Below are 17,923 nucleotides of genomic sequence, written 5' to 3' on the forward strand. Positions count from 1 at the left end.
ATGCCTCCACCCTCATTTGCCCCACTCTGGGCCCATGAGCAAGGCCCTTAACCCCACCATCTGCTCCCCCCGGGTGCCCTAGACAGCAGCTCTGAGCCACTGTGTGTGCACAGTGTAGGTAATTGTTGTCACAGTGTGTATGCACTTACTATTTTTAACAAGCGTTTAGTTATCATAATTATATGTTATAAAAATAAGCACATTATGATTATGGTATATAATGTTGACTATGAAATAAAGCACAGCTTCATTCTGTTTAGATAAATAACATTATTAACTTACGTTTTATGTATGTGGATGTTTCTGTTCAGTGTCCTGAGACGATTTCTGTTGTGACTTGGTGCTATAGAAATAAACTGAGTTGAATTGAATTTATTGTTTTAGCTTTGTTCAGGGAAACGTGCATATGGTAAGTGAATGGGTACAAAATGTTGTCCGCTTTGTAACGTTTTGGTACGAAACATCCATCGCTGCAACAAAAGTAATAACTTTTTACAATTAAAACCTTTGAGTATGATTTGACAGAAGTATAAATTGGACTGGTTAAAATGAGCAGTATTTGTTGTACGATGTAGGAGGACGGCAATGCGTTTAACACGTTTACTCTCTGTAAACCAGTGTGGCAACATTGACATCCTGGAAGGAGAGGTAAGTGGTAGGGGGCATATAAAGAGTGAGGGGGTGTGGGAGGTTAGACTGGGGCAGAGCTGAAAGAAACATCACTGTGTATCAGGGAGATGGTTGAGAGCTGCTGACTATTGCATCTGTATTGATTGGGCTTCAGCCCTTTCCATTTTCCATGAACTCCTCAGAGTTGCTTGGAGTGGGAGTGATGGGGGAGATTTGCTTGATCTTTATGATATTTCTTTAAACATAATGCTGTCGTTATGCCTCCCTGGGGAACGTACCAACCATTTCCAGTATATCAAAGGCTCTCCGTCTCTCGCTATTTTCCACACACCTTATTTATAACCCCACTAAACAGCCCCAACACACTGCCACCGTTCTCTTAAGTGTTTTCAACCCTTTTGCGAAATGAATGTTTTTCAAGTGCAGCTGTGGTGCTGAGGAGCAGTCAGTCTCACACTTACTCACACTGTTGGATCTGTTGAGCCGATATAACATTATTAGGAACAGAAACTACTCAAAAGTTGACGTTCGTGTGTGAATGAATGCTGGTTACATTCACACTATTGTGTTCCTGTTTATAGTTCCTTCTGTTCATTTTTTAAAGTCAAACTACATGTGCATAGTTTGTGCTTTAACCGTTCATTTATCAAAATGTTCAGCTAGTGTGTTAGCATTGTTAGCATTTGTAACTTTCAAACTTATTAATTTTGTACTTGTTTTTACTCAAACATTTCCTTAATAAATACACAGAGATCTCTTCAATATTTTTTTAAAAACATTGTTCTTCGAACTCTCCTCCAGCTTTCTTACTTTTTTTTTGTCTTTTTATTCTCATTTTAGCTTTTAGCTACTACCTTGCTAATTTAGTTTTTAACTACAGTGTTGTTCATTTTAGCTGTGGTTTTGCTACATTTAACTTTCAACCACTGTTCTGATAAGTTTTGGCGTTAGCTCGATATGGCACATTTTAATTTGTACCAGCACCTTCACTTTTTGAACATTTAGCTACAGTTTTTCCCATGTTTGTTTTAGCTACTATTTTGCAAATATTAACTTTTAAATGTGTTGATGTAAGCTTTTAGCTACAATTTTACATTTTTTAATATGATTTTATTTGATTTAACTTTTTATTTGCTGATTAAATGTATGGTTTTGCAAGCCATATCTTTAAACATCTACTTTGCTATTTGTAGCTTTTAGTTACTATTGTTCTTATTTTAGATTTTAGTTAATCTTCTTGTTTTACCTTTAGCTACAATTCTGTTAATTATACCTTTTTGCTATGATGTGCTAATTTTAGCTTTATAGCTTTATTTGTGCTGAATATAGCTATTAGCTATGGTTTTGCTAATGTTAGCATTTATCCACATTTTTGCAAATCTTTGCTTTTAGCTTAGTACATTTTTACCAAATTTAAGTTTTATCTTTTGTTTAGCTTATAGCTTAAGCTATAGCTAATGCGTGCTAATTTTAGCTCTTAGCTTCAGATTTGCTTATTTAAGCTTCTGTTTTGCTTGTTTTAACTGTACACATTCAGTTGACAAAGTACTTTTATTAAATGTCAGCAAAATATTTCAGCACTCTGCATTCATTTGTCTGTTGTGTTCTTGGTTTGACCTTGGAGTGGCGCGGGGCGTTCAGAAGACTGATCTGGTTTTACTGTCGTACAGCAGAGAGCATCGAGACGCCGTCTCACCGTCTGACGCTCAGACAGGCCTTAGGTCTTAGCAGGAGCAGTCCACACACCCACCAGGGCAGGTGCCCTCTCCATGGGGCCAGGTGGTGGCTAATTCGCTTTCTTTGTCCCTCCTAATGAACCATTAATTGGTTTGCGTCACCCGTCGAGCTGAGGACAGCAGGCGCTGAGTGCCGCTGGTGATGGAGGCCACCAGCGAGTGTCCTCGCTCACGCCGGCGCCTACATTTAACAGGCCAAATGTCACCTGGCAACATGCAACAGCTTGGCTCCTAAACAGGGAAGTTACTGCTGTTCTGTAAGCCTTTCTGTAGGTGTCATCGCCCACGTTCTTGGGAGTGCCGTATACATGCATAAACTGTGAACTTCAGTGTTTGTACATTTAGCAGACATAGTATTTTTTACTTGCTGTTGTCCTTTGCTTTTGTTACTGTTCATATCTTATTATAAGCTTTTGAATGTTTTTTTTTATCATTGTAAAAACAATCAGTTCAATGACTGTAATACTTGAGTTGTGAGTTTATTTAACCAAAAGTTAGTATCAAAGAGTCAGAACTTGGTTGAAGGGATGAAAGAACTCTGGCCTCAGATGTCACGCTCTGCAGATCAACTCCCTGACTTGATGTTTCATGTTACCAACGCTGTAGTCCACACCAGGGCTATGCAAGTCCATGTTTGCATTACTGGTGTCTTCTTCCCTGCAGGTGGTTGCTCTGAACAAGCGCAGTAAGGAGGCAGAGTCTGCATTCCTGGGAATCTACAAACAGCTTATCGAGGCCCCAGGTGAGTCTCCCACTAAGACCAGAGCTGTGCACCCTCACAAACACCACCATCACCACACCCTCTGCAATTAAAAGCCTAGCATTGCTTGAAGGATTGAACATCGCCTGCTGCCTTTCACGCCAGAGTTTTACACCATGATCTCCTCGTGAAAAGCGGTGGAGGTGTCGCTGTTCTGGACAAACGTTGTAAAGGACCTGATCCGATGCAATGTGTGACTGTTAGTGTTTGGAGTAGATGTTGAGGATTGTTCTCAGTTACCACATCAGCAAAGTTTAGCTCATTCTCCCTTGGTTTGATATAATCATAGCAAATTGTGTTTTGCTAAGCTTGACTAGCTGTGGCAGCCATCTTGATTTGGGGTGACTCCAAAACTTAATATTTTCTAGATGTACATTCAGTTTTGGCAACAATGTGGTGCAACTGGTAGAGCTGCCACCTCTCAGTGAGAAGGCTGCTGGTTCGAATCCTGGCCGGGGGCCTTTCTGGGTGGAGTTTGCATGTTCTCTCCGTGCATGCGTGGGTTTTCTCCGGGGGCTCCAGTTTCCTCCCACAGACCAAAAACATGCATGTTAGGCTGATTGGTAACTCTAAATTGTCCCTAGGTGTGAGTGAGAGAGTGAATGGTTGTTTGTCTTTATGTGTCCCTGTAATGGACTGGAGACCTGTCCATGGTGTCCCCCGCCTCTCACACAGTGATGGCTGGGTATGGGCACCAGTGACCCCCGTGACCCAAAAAGGAAGGAGCGGGTAAAGGTGATGGATGGATGGATAGATGTACGTTCAGTTGTCTGTTTTTTTTATTCCTTTTTGGGATATTTTGCTAACAGACTATGAAGATAAATTGGTCTCAGCTGCATTCAGACAAGCGTACAACACGATGCACAAACACATAAACAGTTTTTCAAATGTGCACATTTCAAAACGCACGAGTAGAAATATTCCATGCATGAATATAGTCAAATACACGTGCACTAATCACCTGCTGTGGACAGATCAGTCAACACGAGCGCACGGATCAGCTGCCTGTGCCTTTTCAGACGTTCTTACTGCTCCAGATTCACAAAGATAATGCTGCGTTCAAGGGCTGGTGAAAAGCTGGGACATCTGAGTCTCACCAGATTTACTGAGTTATTGGGAAAAAGACTCATTTTAACTTGGCACAGCCGCTCATAACCTCTACTGTATATTAAAACACACACACACACTTCTAATGACTTTACTGGATTCCAATGTTGTTAATTTTGTTGAAAAAATAAAACAATCTAAAATGATTACCCAAGGTTATTCTTCATATGAAAAATCTGCCAGCAAACATATATATTGCCGGAAAAATATTTTTTTTGCAGTAATTGTTTTCCACAAACAGAATATCTACTTTGAGACGTTTATTTTTAGCAGCAGCCCACAAAATGAACATTTTCTTCTTGTGGAAAAACTCCAGAAAAATATAATTTCCAGTAAAGTTTGTGCAGACTGTACATTTGAACGAGCTTTGTACTCCAGCTGTTTGCAACCATGAGCAGTTTAGTTGAATGTCCTGCCATACGGGTTATGATGGTTTTGGTTATGGTTACGCTTTATAATGTAGCTGTTTTTGTTTCGTTTTTACTAACTAACTAACTGAGACTAACTTTTATAGATAAAGGTTGAATGAATGATAGCTGTCAAGAAGGTACATCCCTTAGGTTCTAGCAACAGAACAGATTCATTTATATTTATGTTCCTCTCTGAAAAAGCCTTGTCCACCCTTTCCAAGAAGAAAAGTCTCTCAGCCCCTGTTTGTGTGTTTGTTGTCAATATTTACATTTTTTTCTGTTAAAAATCAGCGACTGAAGATCAGTTTTCTGTCAAATGTACTGGTGTGACTGGATCCACGTTTCCAGCGAGCGCAAACCAAAACATCTTTATTGTTTTTGGCCACGGATGCAGTGGATATGGTGACAGATACTGAACAACATACAACTATAGCCTGCACCGCTTTTAGTTCTCTTCAAAGTCTCAGTTGTCGGAGTGGTTTCCAGACCTCTGCGTGAGGCCTCTTCAGAAGGTCCTGGAGTGTCGGCAGGCTGAGGAGCAAATGCATCCTGAAGGAGCTCTGCTGTTGATTGTGGAGGGCCAATTAAAATCCCAGCTCATGTCTGGCTTTGTGTGGAGCCTGATGAGGCAAACGGGATCAGAGGCAGTAAGTCAGGGTGAAGGAAGTGTAGATTATGTGTTTATTCGGTCGTTATTTCAGTTCCAAGGCACATCCATCAGCATATTGCTCTGTGTTGCAGGAGATGGCAGCAGACCGCGGCCCAATCTCTGAGCAGATCAGAGAAACACTCGTGGCAGGAGCAGAGAATGCTGTTTACACATTCAATGAGTACGAGATAAAAGTCTGCGTCAGACAAACAGCCACCGAGGCAACTGACTTTTAAAGGTCTCCCTTCTTCCTTGAAGTCCCCCTGCTTGATATTGCACCAACCATACACACACACACACACACACGCGCGCGCGCACGTTGAATGAAGTTATTTCCTTAAAGATAAATACTGTTCTTTGAAGAAGTATTTTGTTTTATTTTCTAACATCTAGCTTTTACATTATTCCAGCCCAGTAGGATTTTTAGCCCCTGTTTGTGAGTGCGCATGCTAGTTTGTGTTAGTAAAATATCTCAAGGTAACAAGTTTTAATGAAACTCCCACAAAGGCATCATTAGATATACATCTATAACTGATGAACCTTTGGAATCAACCTGATTCACCTCATTTGTAACTAAAAGAGTCAAGATAAATTACATTTATTATATATTTATTAATTATATTCTAGAGAAACACATTTTCTAACCCAGTGCCACTCTCGTAATCCTGTTTCAGCTTAATTTATAAGGAAGAAAAACTGTTTTCAAGATGTAGATTTTTTCCACCTGCCATGTATTTTAATCCCCATGTTACATTAGTGCTCGTCGTATTTTCTGTAAAGGAGCTCCCAGTCCAGTTGAGTAGATGCAGCAGGTCTCCTTCCTCCTTATGACCTTAACTCGGAGGGAAAAGCCTGTTTTTCTTTATCGCTGCTTCTCATTTAAGCTGAAGCGAATTTGCAGATGCTGCAAAGGTCAAACAATTTGTGATGTTATTAACCCTGTTAAAACATTAACTCTTATTAGCCTACGTGACTGGTTTCAGTTATGATCACCTGCCTTCATAAATATCTACATTTACAGCTGATTAAGTTTTGAAGTCAACCCAATTTAAGATGACTGCCTCAGTTAATTGACGTTAGCCAAAACAACAATGTCTACAGCTTAGTTTTACAAAATATGAGCTAAAGTTTGGCATGGTAGTAGCTGAGATTTATATCAACACATAGTCCAATTCTTATATATTTTGTGATATTTTTCCTTAAAACCTTGACATTAACTGTTAAATTCAACCCTGTTCATCTGTTAGCTAAACATCCAACCAACAGTATGGCTTCTAATGAAACGCAGAAAGTCAGCGTGCACCAGACATTAATCTACAACACATTAACTGGACTCACATCAAGTCAGGATGAACAGTAACAGCTGAGCTTATTGTGATATCAGTCTCTCAGATTCTGAGTTTAAAACAGCTAACTTCTAACTACGAGGGGCATTTTATAATTTACTTAATCAAAAGATTCATCATGAGGCAGAAACATGACTCCGTATCTGAACCCCAACCCCTTTTTAGTTTTTATATTGCCTAAAAGTATAGTTTCCTCAAATGATTGAGGTGGCCGGTGGGGTGACTGATGATTAAACTATGGTAGCCATGGCCACCATTGGCCACCCCCTGACTCCTCTATTGCTCCTGGTGGTGGATTAAACTGTTCCCTCCACTCACCAGGATCCATCACTCTGTGCTGCCTCGGACAAAAAACAACCCTCTGTTGTTCCACAGTGTAACTCCTACCCACTTGAATATTTTGCACCAAAAACATTAAGGTTTACTTTCACTCCCTGTTCAATTCCAGTCCAGAAAAACATTCATCTTGAAAACTAAAAACATTCACTATTCAAATCCCTCAGCAGCAAGGAACATCAACTTGTTAGTTTGCTTTCACATGAAGTCTACATAGTCAAGTTGATTTAAAAAAAAAATAATTTAACAAAACAACACACATATTTCTGAAAACCTTTTTCTTCAAAATGACTTCCTACACATGTGTAAAGTTAGAAATCAGACTTGAACTCTAAGTTAGTTACACATAGAGCTGGATTAAATAAAATGTGCAAGTTAATGGAGTCACTCTGGATTTAAAAGTGGATGATCAAGCAGATTATTTACGATATTTCTGTGTCAACATTCGAATAAACTCGGTACCAATGTAACACAAGAAGATCACCTTTTACAGGAAGAACGTAAAGTGGAACAAAACCTTTCAGAGCATTGATTAAATGCAGCAGTGGACACGACAGACCTCAGCACATGGTGTGGAGCAAACCACTGGATGCTAATACAACTAGCATCCAACACACAAGATGAAAACAGACATTTCAGACAATTTAGCCACGAGATGAGGACACATGTAATTACAGTGTCTGTTACTGGATGTGTCACAAAACATTCATGACCCTTCTGCGTGGTGGAGAATCACTGCCCTGTGAAAACATAAAAACTTGTGAGCCAATACCAACTAGACCAGGGGTCCCCAGTCACTGGGCCAAGGACCAGTCCAAATGAATTTTTCCACTCGTCTGTGGAACAGCTGTATGAAACTGAAGCTGATTAATAAAACAGAACGTCTGAACTCGGCTGTTTCGACAAACATATGGGCTGACTTGCACAGTAATGTTTAAAGGAATGCACCTGCTGTCTTGCATGACCATGTTTTAAACAAAAACTCTTGTGTTGGGGATGACTCTCATCTACTACCACACATAATTTTAGCTCAGCGTCAGTAAAAACAACACAGTTATAGTCATTTTTGTGTTTGCTAAGGTTCATAAGCTGTTACTTACACTAAAGGCTTTTATTTTTGTCCGGAGCCAAAAATAACAACAATTCTTGTTTATCTGAGGACAACTAATGGATGCAACTTAAATCAGCTGCTTTGAATGAAAACAGAAGAAAAACCTGTTATCAGACTGAACTGCATAAAAAAAGCATCATTTCTGAGTTACAACACTTTAACAAAATAAATATTAAATTATTTTGGAAGAAATGCACACTTTGACTAAATAAATCACTAAATTCACAGATACAATACTGATACATTTCTTTTTGGAAGACAGTGAACAGCCCAAAGCTCAAAGAGTACCGTAATTTCTGGACTATAAGCCACTACTTTTTTCACATGCTTTGAACCTCGAGGCTTATAAAACGCTGCGGCTAATTTATGGATTTATTTATTTTTTGTTGAGTTAATGAGCTTCATGCTTCCAAAACATTTAGCCTCGTCACACCTGGTGTTCATATAGCTGCCCAATACACATCTCTCCTGGAGGGGGGGGGGGGGGGGGGGGTCCTTGTGACTCGATGTATAAACCTGTACCTGTATAAATAAAAGTTTAAAAAAATCTGACCAATAAAATTATTGAACAGGTCACAGTGGACCAATGAAACGGGAGGGGAGGAGAGAACGTAGTGGGAGGAAATCCCCCCTCCCTGTGAGGGGGTACTCCCCTGCTTGCGAAGAGCAGCTTTTGCTCCATGGAGCAGTAGGACACCACAAGCTTGTGCAGGAGGAAGATGAAGATAGGGATCAATGACTTCCTGGTAGGCTACTGCTAGGCCTGTCACGATAAACAATAAATCAATTAATTGTATGATAAATTAAAATTATCAACCTCATTTTCATTTATCGGCTTTATTGTTTCTTCGTGTCTCTCTCTTTCAGAAGACACTGGGTGACAAAAGACTCAACTCCAGTGTTCTTCACTGACCTCTTTCTTTCTCTTTTCTCTTTAAAATCCATTTTAACCATCGAAAATTGTGTTTTTGGATCGTTAAAAGCAGCTAAGCTGAGAAGCTAAGCTATGAGCTAAGCTAACAGGACGAAAAGTGACCCCAGTAAAAAAAACCTCCGTCTTGTCGAAGCTCCAAAATTCACGGTTGAAACCCGTGCCTTCGTGTAAAAAGTTTTTCTTTGCAAAAAGAAGCTGAGAACTTGTTTACTGATTTTGTGTGAAAAATCCATCCATTCATTCATCCATCTATTATTTTTTATCCGCTTCTTCCATTTTGGGTCATGGGGGTCGCTGGTGCCCATGTCCAGCAATCACTGTGCGAGGGGCGGGGTACACCCTGGACAGGTTGCACGTCCATCACAGGGCTGTATGAAAAATGCTATACTAAAGAGTTCAAACCACACTGAGCGTCTGCCATTTTGAGAACCGAATAGAGACAGCCCATGTCACGTCAAGGGGCCTCTCTCCCATTTTTCTTAAAGAGACACGTTGCTCGCTCCCTCACTATCCATCCTTCAGCTCAAAGTCTTATACTGCCATCCACTGGTCGAAAAAAGGTACTAAATGCAAAACAAGTTAAACATTTCTTCTTAAATTTGACAATAATTACTAATTATTGTCAAATTTCAAACAATATTATCGTTTATCGCAATAATTTCTAAGACAATTAATCACCCAGCAAAATTTGTTATTGTGACAAGCCTAGCCACTGTATTTTTTTAATCAGCTGTGTTACAGGCACTGTTCAGAAAAAAAAAAAAACATGTACTGCACGTATTTGTGTATGTTACTGGTACGTATTTAATTAAAAGTTTAAAAAATCTTTCAGTGTAAATATCTCGTATTACAACATGGACACCCGCGGCTTATAGACAAGAGCAACTCATATATGTACAAAATTATTATTATTTTTTAAATTTAGTGATCACAACTTATATTCAGGTGCGCTTAATAGTCTGGAAACTACGGTAATTGAACATGTGCAGGATTAGTTGTAGTGTAAGGTTTCAGTCAGCTTCAAAGGACAGATACTGTAAAGTTCGTTATTTGGCATCAGGTCAGCGGTACAATCCATCACACTGCATCACCTGCAGCCACACCACAGATCTCACAGCTTCCTTGCAGCGTGCAGCATCTGTAAGTGGTCTACAGTATTCTGGACCTGTTTGTCACTGTACATCCTGCTGCTGGTGTCCAAGGTCATCCCACCCCCCTCGCCACTTCTCCTGCCCACCCCCTCACCAGAATGGATGACTCCAGGTACACTGGAGGACAGTCGTTTGGCTGTGGCCCCACTTCACTTCTCTCTGCCCCTCAAACACAACTGTGAGCAGTCCCGCCGTCGCCCCCACCCCAACAAACACTACAGCTCATGTATTTTTAATCTTTTGACAGATGCAATTATTCTTTACACGCCACGCTCGTTAATCTTAATGCAGTTATTACTATTCATGGCGAGACATTTTTCGCCTCCTATCATTTCATTTGAAAGTGCCTCTCCCTCGATGTGTGGGTGCATGCTGACAAGGCCCAGGGTCCAATCAGAGCAGGCCAATGGTGAAGTTAATGAATGTGAGAAGGGGAGGGGGCGCAGTGGCAGCAGCTACACATGTGACCTGTTGTTGTAGCTGGATATCGTTAACATCTGGTCACACATCAGTTCTCCTCCTGGCCCTGCTAGTGGAAATAAAGGCCTGTTGCACGTCACGTCCACTTCGTCTTTAGAGACGGGCGGCAACAAGTAACCACGACACACGTGAGAGTTCATGACAATCCAAAGCTTTGTTGGTGTTCACACAACAACTCAACAGTAAACTCTGAGCAGGTGAAACTTTTTGATGCAAGTGATTGAAGTGATGTTTCTTCTTTCATGAGGCCCCTAAAGCCAAGACGTCAATCCACTGGAGTGTTTCATTAGCGGTGCTATATTTTGATTTGCCTGTGACATCTCCCCATGCTGTGCGCTCCAACTCCTACCCAGTCTGGCGCTTGAAAGAGGCCTGTTAAGAGTGTTTCCCTAACAATGTTTATATCACCTCCGCACAGTTTTGATCAGAGCACGTAAACACGTCCTGATCACTGAACGCTGAAGAACGGTGGCAGCTCCTGCCCGGGTTCGCTCCTCCTTTCCCAGAGATGCACCAAAACTTTCCTCGGTCTGTTTCTTCCTCTCCTGCCTCGCTCTGCTCGTCTCTCCTGGAGCGTGCACGTGCGCGCGTGTGCGCGGGGCGCCGTTTGAACGTCTGCGTTTGTTGCCACCTCTGCGCGAGGCAGCGAGGCCCTGTCGCCAGGGGCGTAGCCTTGAGACTGACACTCCAGGTGTTTGCTCTTCCTCGCCTCCTCTCAGTACACACACTCATCCCCCAGGATCCGCCCTGCTCCTCTTCTCCTTTAGAACACGTCTCCTTTTATCTGAGCAGAGCGTTCACGAAGACTTTGTGAAGAATCTGATCTAAATACACCCCTCAAAGTGTGTGTGTGAGAGCAGGGCCTACAGCATGTCTGGAGTGTGTTGCTGTCATGTGTGTGTTAGAAGAACTGTTACGACAACAGTGCCTGCTAGTGGTGACTGCTGGTATTACGTAAAGGACCACAAGGGCTTTTTCCTCCACAAAAGGCACTTATTGTGGCGTGTTATGAGATGGTCATAAGTGCCTTACATGTTCACAGATGTGTCCCTCGGCTGTGGGAGTTCTGAACAGAAGGCATTCAGATGCATGTTGGCCTTCCTCAGCATCAGAGAGAGAGGCCTGCAAGGCACAGTGAGCTGGCTTCATTGTAATTGTGCAGCTCAGTACCGTCAGTCAGGATGAGAGTAGAGAAGAAGTGCTTTGTGCATTTGTGGCAAAAAATAAATAAATAAAATAAAAACAAGGGCATATAAAAGCTGATGGAAAATGAAAGCTCTCTGGGCGGGACGAGATTATGCACAAGTGATTAATAAGAGCAGTAATAAACAAAGGCCCAGGAGATGTTTGAGGTGCTTAATAATGCATTATGTTCATAAAAGAGCCAGGCCTCTTCAACTCATCCCTGTGGAGCAGCAGACCCAGAGGGACCAGGAGAGTGTGTGTGTGTGTGTGTGTGTGTGTGTGTGTGTGTGTGTGTGTGTTTAGAGGAATGCCTATATGCATGTGTGTTCCAGAGATAAACTGCAGAAATAAAAAGACAACAGGCAGAAATACAGTCGGGGGACAATGAAGTCCACTCTGTTTTAGTTCTCAGGTTTATGTTTCAGAACATAATTCTTCAAATGTAACATCAAAAGCACAAAACAGATGTTAATTATTGAGCTAATTTAGAGCCAAAATGAAGAAAAAAAAGCCTAGTGTGGAAACCCTGGTCCACCTTTGCTGCTTCCACAGGATTTAAGAGAGAAAGTAGCAGCCAGGTGCTGCAGATCACAACGCCAGGCCGGAAAGACATCAGCACAAACACCTCATACCAACTTGGTTTGTTCTGCAGCCACTGGAGCTGAGCGTCTTTACCGTTATAAGTCAACCATGAACTCTGAAGACCAAAGGAGGCTAAAGTGAAATGTGAGACCATCAAGCTTGGACTGAACCGGATCGTTTGGGAACAGAACAATGATCCAAACAGAACATCTTCAAAAGAACGGCTGAGAAAGAAAAATCAACGAGCTCCTATAGTTCAAGTCCAGACTTGAGCCTTATTAAACACTGTAGCAGCACCCCAAGAGATCTGCTCAGAAACTAATGCAGGGCCATTCAACTGGCAACCCCAATCCGGCCCACTTCATTAAAAAAAAAAAACTTTTTTTTTTTGGTTCTGTTTATTTAATTTATGATTAAGTGCAATAAAAAAGACAACAGATCATTGTAAAACTTGCTTTATTTGCATAATGACTTTAATCACTGGATGTCCGGCCCCCGAGCTGCTGGTTCTCAGAAACTGTGGCCCCCTGAGCAGTTTAGCTGAATAGCCCTGAACATTGTCTGACAAGGCAACACTGTAAAGAAGAGTGGGCTAAACATCCTCCACAACCAGACGAAGCACTGATCAGACAACAGCTGCTGTTAAAGATGCTTCTCCAAGTTTTTGAATAAACAACAACCTGGTGGAACTTGAATGTTTTCTAAACCGAATGGATGTCGTTGTTCTGAAGGCCCAGATGTGTGTGTGGTGGGGGGGGGGGGGGGGAGGGGGGCTGTCTTGCCCCCAGGACTCTGTTTGATGCTGCTGATTGTGGTTCATAAATAAGAATCAGAAGTTGGCGGCTTCTCGTCGTGTTGTTTCTAGCAAAGTTTGAATGTCAGCGGCGTTGCTTTTTTTTTTTTTTGCACCGCAGCATCTCGTGTTAATTTTAAACGCCGCCTAGCTCCGCTCTTTGTTTCTCGACGCGGCTCTTTGTTGCGAGTTTTAAAATGCCTCCGTATTGATGTCGCTCCGTCGTCGTCCTTCAGTCTGTCAAAGAAAGACACAAACAGCGATGAAAGGGCGCAGGTTAGAAAGTTTCTCTCCGCTTTGTTTTGCTCGCGCACAAAAGCCACCTCTTCCCACAGTGGCGCTCCTTCTCTCCGCTCATCTTGATATTTGAGTATTTTCCTCCTCCTCCCACGACATCAAGGTAAAGCGAGTCTTTGGATTGCCATCTGAATATCAAAAACGCTCGACGGTTTTAAAATACGCCACAAACAGAAAGAGACGCAGTTTGTGTTTCTTTTCATCAAAATAGTTCCTTGACAGGCTGAAGATGAGAGGCAGTGTTTTTACACATTCATCAGGTCTTTACGTCGTCTATGGAGGTGGAAGCCAAAGTGCTCCGTCAACCAGTGTTGGTCCTTGACGACAGTCTTACAGCAGTCTTACTGGTTGTTGCAGCAGCCGACGAGCTTGTTTATGGACCTTGAAGTCCACTCGGAGGGAAAACAAGTCTGTTTTGAATGAAAAGGAAAAAGAATCCTTGGAGCACGGCCTTGTAAATTAATTTGTTCGTGTTGTATGATGGGAACACAGCTGGCCTCATTAACATGCGCACAACAAATAATTATAGTGTTTTTTTCTGCCTCTCTTCAGCCAGCCAATGCTTGGCTAATGGGCTTGCTGGGTTAATTATGTCAGAGCGTAATTACACAGGGCCCAGGGAGACATAATGGTGCACCCTACTGCGCCCACACCGCGTAATGATGGTGTATCGCTGACAGGGCCAAGACGGACCGCCCCGACACACCTGCTTGTCTTGGCGCACAACATCGTCCATCCCCCGCCCACCTAGACCTGTGCCCCTTTCTGTGAGGGGGCCACCCGCAGTCTGCTGAGCCATCCAGCTTCTGAGGACCCTCCCCCCGAGGCCGGAGCTGCCTCCACACTCCATACTGCTCACACAAAGTGATGAAACTCACCTAAAAGTCACGGCAGCTTCTGCAGCGTGTTTGATCATTAGGACCCGTTAATACGAAACACTGTTCCTGCGTGTGTTGGTGTTCTCACTGCTGTGCACATTTAACGCACGCTAGTGAGGAGGGAGCGGCCCCAGCATCCGCACGGACCTCGACACGATTCAATTTCCTTCTGTACAGTAATAACTATTGATTTCTTTCTTGTATTTCTTTTTAATTATCTCTTTGTTAACATTTATTCAACAGGTGTTAAAGACGATTTAAACTGTTCAATAGCAGATTGGGAAAACAAAATCTGTAGCATCAGACGTTTGGATCAACATGTACATTTTATAAAAATCATTAAGAGTGAGATTAAATAGTGGTGCAGACTTACCAGTCCTAACGTGATGAGAATAGCTAGAATATTAAATATTCGGTACATTTCAGACTAAGTTACTACCTTGTAAGAACAATAAGTATTTGTAAACCTAATTTTTTTAGGATATACAGTAATATCAGTTGTAGATATAATACAGTGATAAACTACAATATTGTATATTAAAACAATTAGGATTACAAATGCTTATTGTGCTTACAAGGTAGTGACTTATTCTGAAATGTTTAATATAACAACTCTAGATGAAATATATAGGTGAACAGACTTGGCTCACATGTTGACAAGAAACTGGTCAGTTTTGTCTCTCTGTCACCCTTAATTAATGCATAATAAACAGTTATTAATGATTTATAAAGTGTTTATAGAGGAATTAATAACGTACCTGTAAACTGTTTATTAGCCATCTACAAGGGGAGCCTTTTTGTAAAGTGGTACCAAATATTTAAACATGAACCTCGATAGTGTTTTTTCGTCGCTGAAGGAAAAATGCTGAGTAACAGGTCGACTACAAATCTTTTCCCAAAAACCAAAACACACCTGCAGCTTATTTGGTTTTATTTTATTTGCAGGAAGTTGTTTCTTTTGTTTAATTTCAGGTTTGAATAGTTTTTGATGAATATGAGAAAACATTTTGTAAATATAAATGACGTTTTAAATTGTGTTTATTTTCTGTTTCTATAGTCGCACAAGCTTCAATATATCTAAATGATTGTTTACATCGTTTGTATAAATCAGCAGGAAGTTGTGCAGCTTGATCAGGAGCCGTGTGCCGTGTGTTTTAGCAGCCGTACATTGTTCAGTGTGAATAAAATTAGAAGAAGAAACTGTGGAGGCCCCGGAGGGATTTTGGCTGAACACGTGAGAAAACGGAGCCGTGTTGAAACTCTGGAGCTCAAACGTTTCAGTAGAAACAACGTTCCACATTTTATGACGTTACCGCACAATGTCTGTTAGGGCGGCACGGTGGCTCAGTTGGTAGAGCTGCCGCCTGTCAGCGAGTAGGTAGCCTGTTTAAATCCTGGCCGGGGACTTTGTGGGTGGCGTTTGCATGTTCTCTCCGTGCATGCGTAGGTTTCCTCCCACAGACCAAAAACATGCATGTTAGGCTGATTGGTAAACTAAATTGTCTCTAGATATGAGTGAGAGAGTGAATGGTTGTTTGTCTCTATGTGTCCCTGTGATGGTCTGGAGACCTGTCCAGCATGTCCCCCGCCTCTCACACAGTGATGGCTGGACATGGACACCAGTGACCCCCGCGACCTGAAAAGGAATAAGCAGGTAAAAGATAATGCATGCATGGATGGATGGATGGATGGATGGATGGATGGATGGATGGATGGATGGATGGATGGATGGATGGATGGATGGATGGTTGGATGGATGGATGGATGGATGGATGGATGGACGGACGGACGGACGGATGGACTGATTGTTGGATGTTTAACTTAGGGTACGATGATATCACACTAACATTTGAGCTGTCTAAACTTTTCAAAGCTTTTATTAAACAGACTTAATTTTGACAAACCCAACATTTTTATTGTACGCCCATCAAAGGGGGATGTGTTACAGATGTGTTATAGTCTGTCCATACATCTGTAACTCTCTCTTGTCCCATCCATAACTTCTGATCTGCTGAACATGATGTAATAAAACCTGATCTACTCATGTAGACTCATCACTAGACGAGGGGATGCGTACTCTTCTCATTTTCCTTTACCTTTTCTTATCTAAACAAAAAGGTCAGCGCCTCCCATGAGGCCGCAGCCTCAGACACCTCCGTCTCCCCATGTCTGTTCGTTTGTGTTTTACTTGGACGGGCTGCACTAAAATGTAATTTCATTGTGCTTTGGTGCAATGACAGTAAAGCTGATTCTGATTCTGATACTCTTTTCAGTTTGTGGACGGGTGTTAAATCTGCTGAATGCGGTACTCTTATTTTTACATATACATCAAAATGTGGGCATTTTAGTCTTCTTTCAGCCACTGTGTCTCCCTGCTGTGGGACTGAGGTTTTTTTTTTCTAGATCCTCTCAGAATACAGAGAGCATGCACCCAGACTCACATTGACTTCCACTGGAAGTGATGGGTCTTATTATTGTCAGTTTCCTATTTAAAACACTGTAGACGTTCATATTAATGTGTGATGATCCAACTGCTGTTGAGGTTGTCTGTGTAGTCTGTGTTTTTGTTTGCCTGCCCTATTAGGAGTGCTGTGTGTGATTATGATGGCAGCCACTTTAACGTTTCTTTTAAGCTTGGTTCTCTTTACACAGTTTATACATAGAAACGTCATTTTGTCAGCTTAGAGTTTTACAAAAGTAGACCAAAGTTATTATTTAGCTTCACAGAAGAAAGTTAACGTGAGCAGGAATTGTTAGATGGTTGTACTACATAGAGATCCTTCAAAATGTCTTCAGAACTGTTCTGATTTAGTTCCTTGTTATTTAGAAGCTCAGTTGGGTTTGAATCTGTATCCACCAGAGACACGACAACTTTTAAATCTAATGATTTATTGGATTTATCAGCTGCATCTCCATCTCTTACTAGAGCCTGAGAGCAGAGATCCACTCATCCATAATTAGGATAAATAAAAAAATGTACTACGGATGCACAAAATTATCGGAATTATATCAGTATCGCCCGATATTAGCAATAAAGTTAAATATTGGGTATCGGCCATTCCATAAAAATAACTCACCAATATAAAAGGTGATAAATATATATATATATATATATATATATATATATATATATATATATATATATATATATATATATATATATATATATATATATATATATATATATACACACACACACATACATACATATATATACAGAGTATATCCATCCATTATCTTTACCCGCTTATTCCATTTTGGGTCACGGGGGTCGCTGGTGCCCATGTCCAGCAATCACTGTGCGAGGGGCGGGGTACACCCTGGACGGGTCGCAAGTCCATCACAGGGACACATAGAGACAAACGAGACAAACAACCATTCACTCTCTCACTCACACCTAGGGACAATTTAGAGTTACCAATCAGCCTAACATGCATGTTTTTGGACTGTGGGAGGAAACCGGAGTACCCGGAGAAAACCCACACATGCACGGAGAGAACATGCAAACTCCACCCAGAAAGGCCCCTGGACCGGGGTT

General features: G+C 41.5%; 1 protein-coding gene across 1 annotated transcript in view; it reads left to right on the top strand.

The window, feature by feature from the left end:
- The window catches only part of cux2b (cut-like homeobox 2b), a 159,353-nt gene that overhangs the window by 113,305 nt on the left and 28,125 nt on the right, over positions 1-17,923 (top strand). The window contains exon 4 of the mRNA XM_037681252.1: positions 3,030-3,108. Coding sequence (XP_037537180.1) covers positions 3,030-3,108 — 79 coding nt within the window. The remainder of the gene's footprint in view (positions 1-3,029; positions 3,109-17,923) is intronic.

This window comes from Nematolebias whitei, chromosome 8, assembly GCF_014905685.2.
Source record: "Nematolebias whitei isolate Nwh7 chromosome 8, NemWhi1, whole genome shotgun sequence".
Taxonomy (NCBI): domain Eukaryota; kingdom Metazoa; phylum Chordata; class Actinopteri; order Cyprinodontiformes; family Rivulidae; genus Nematolebias; species Nematolebias whitei.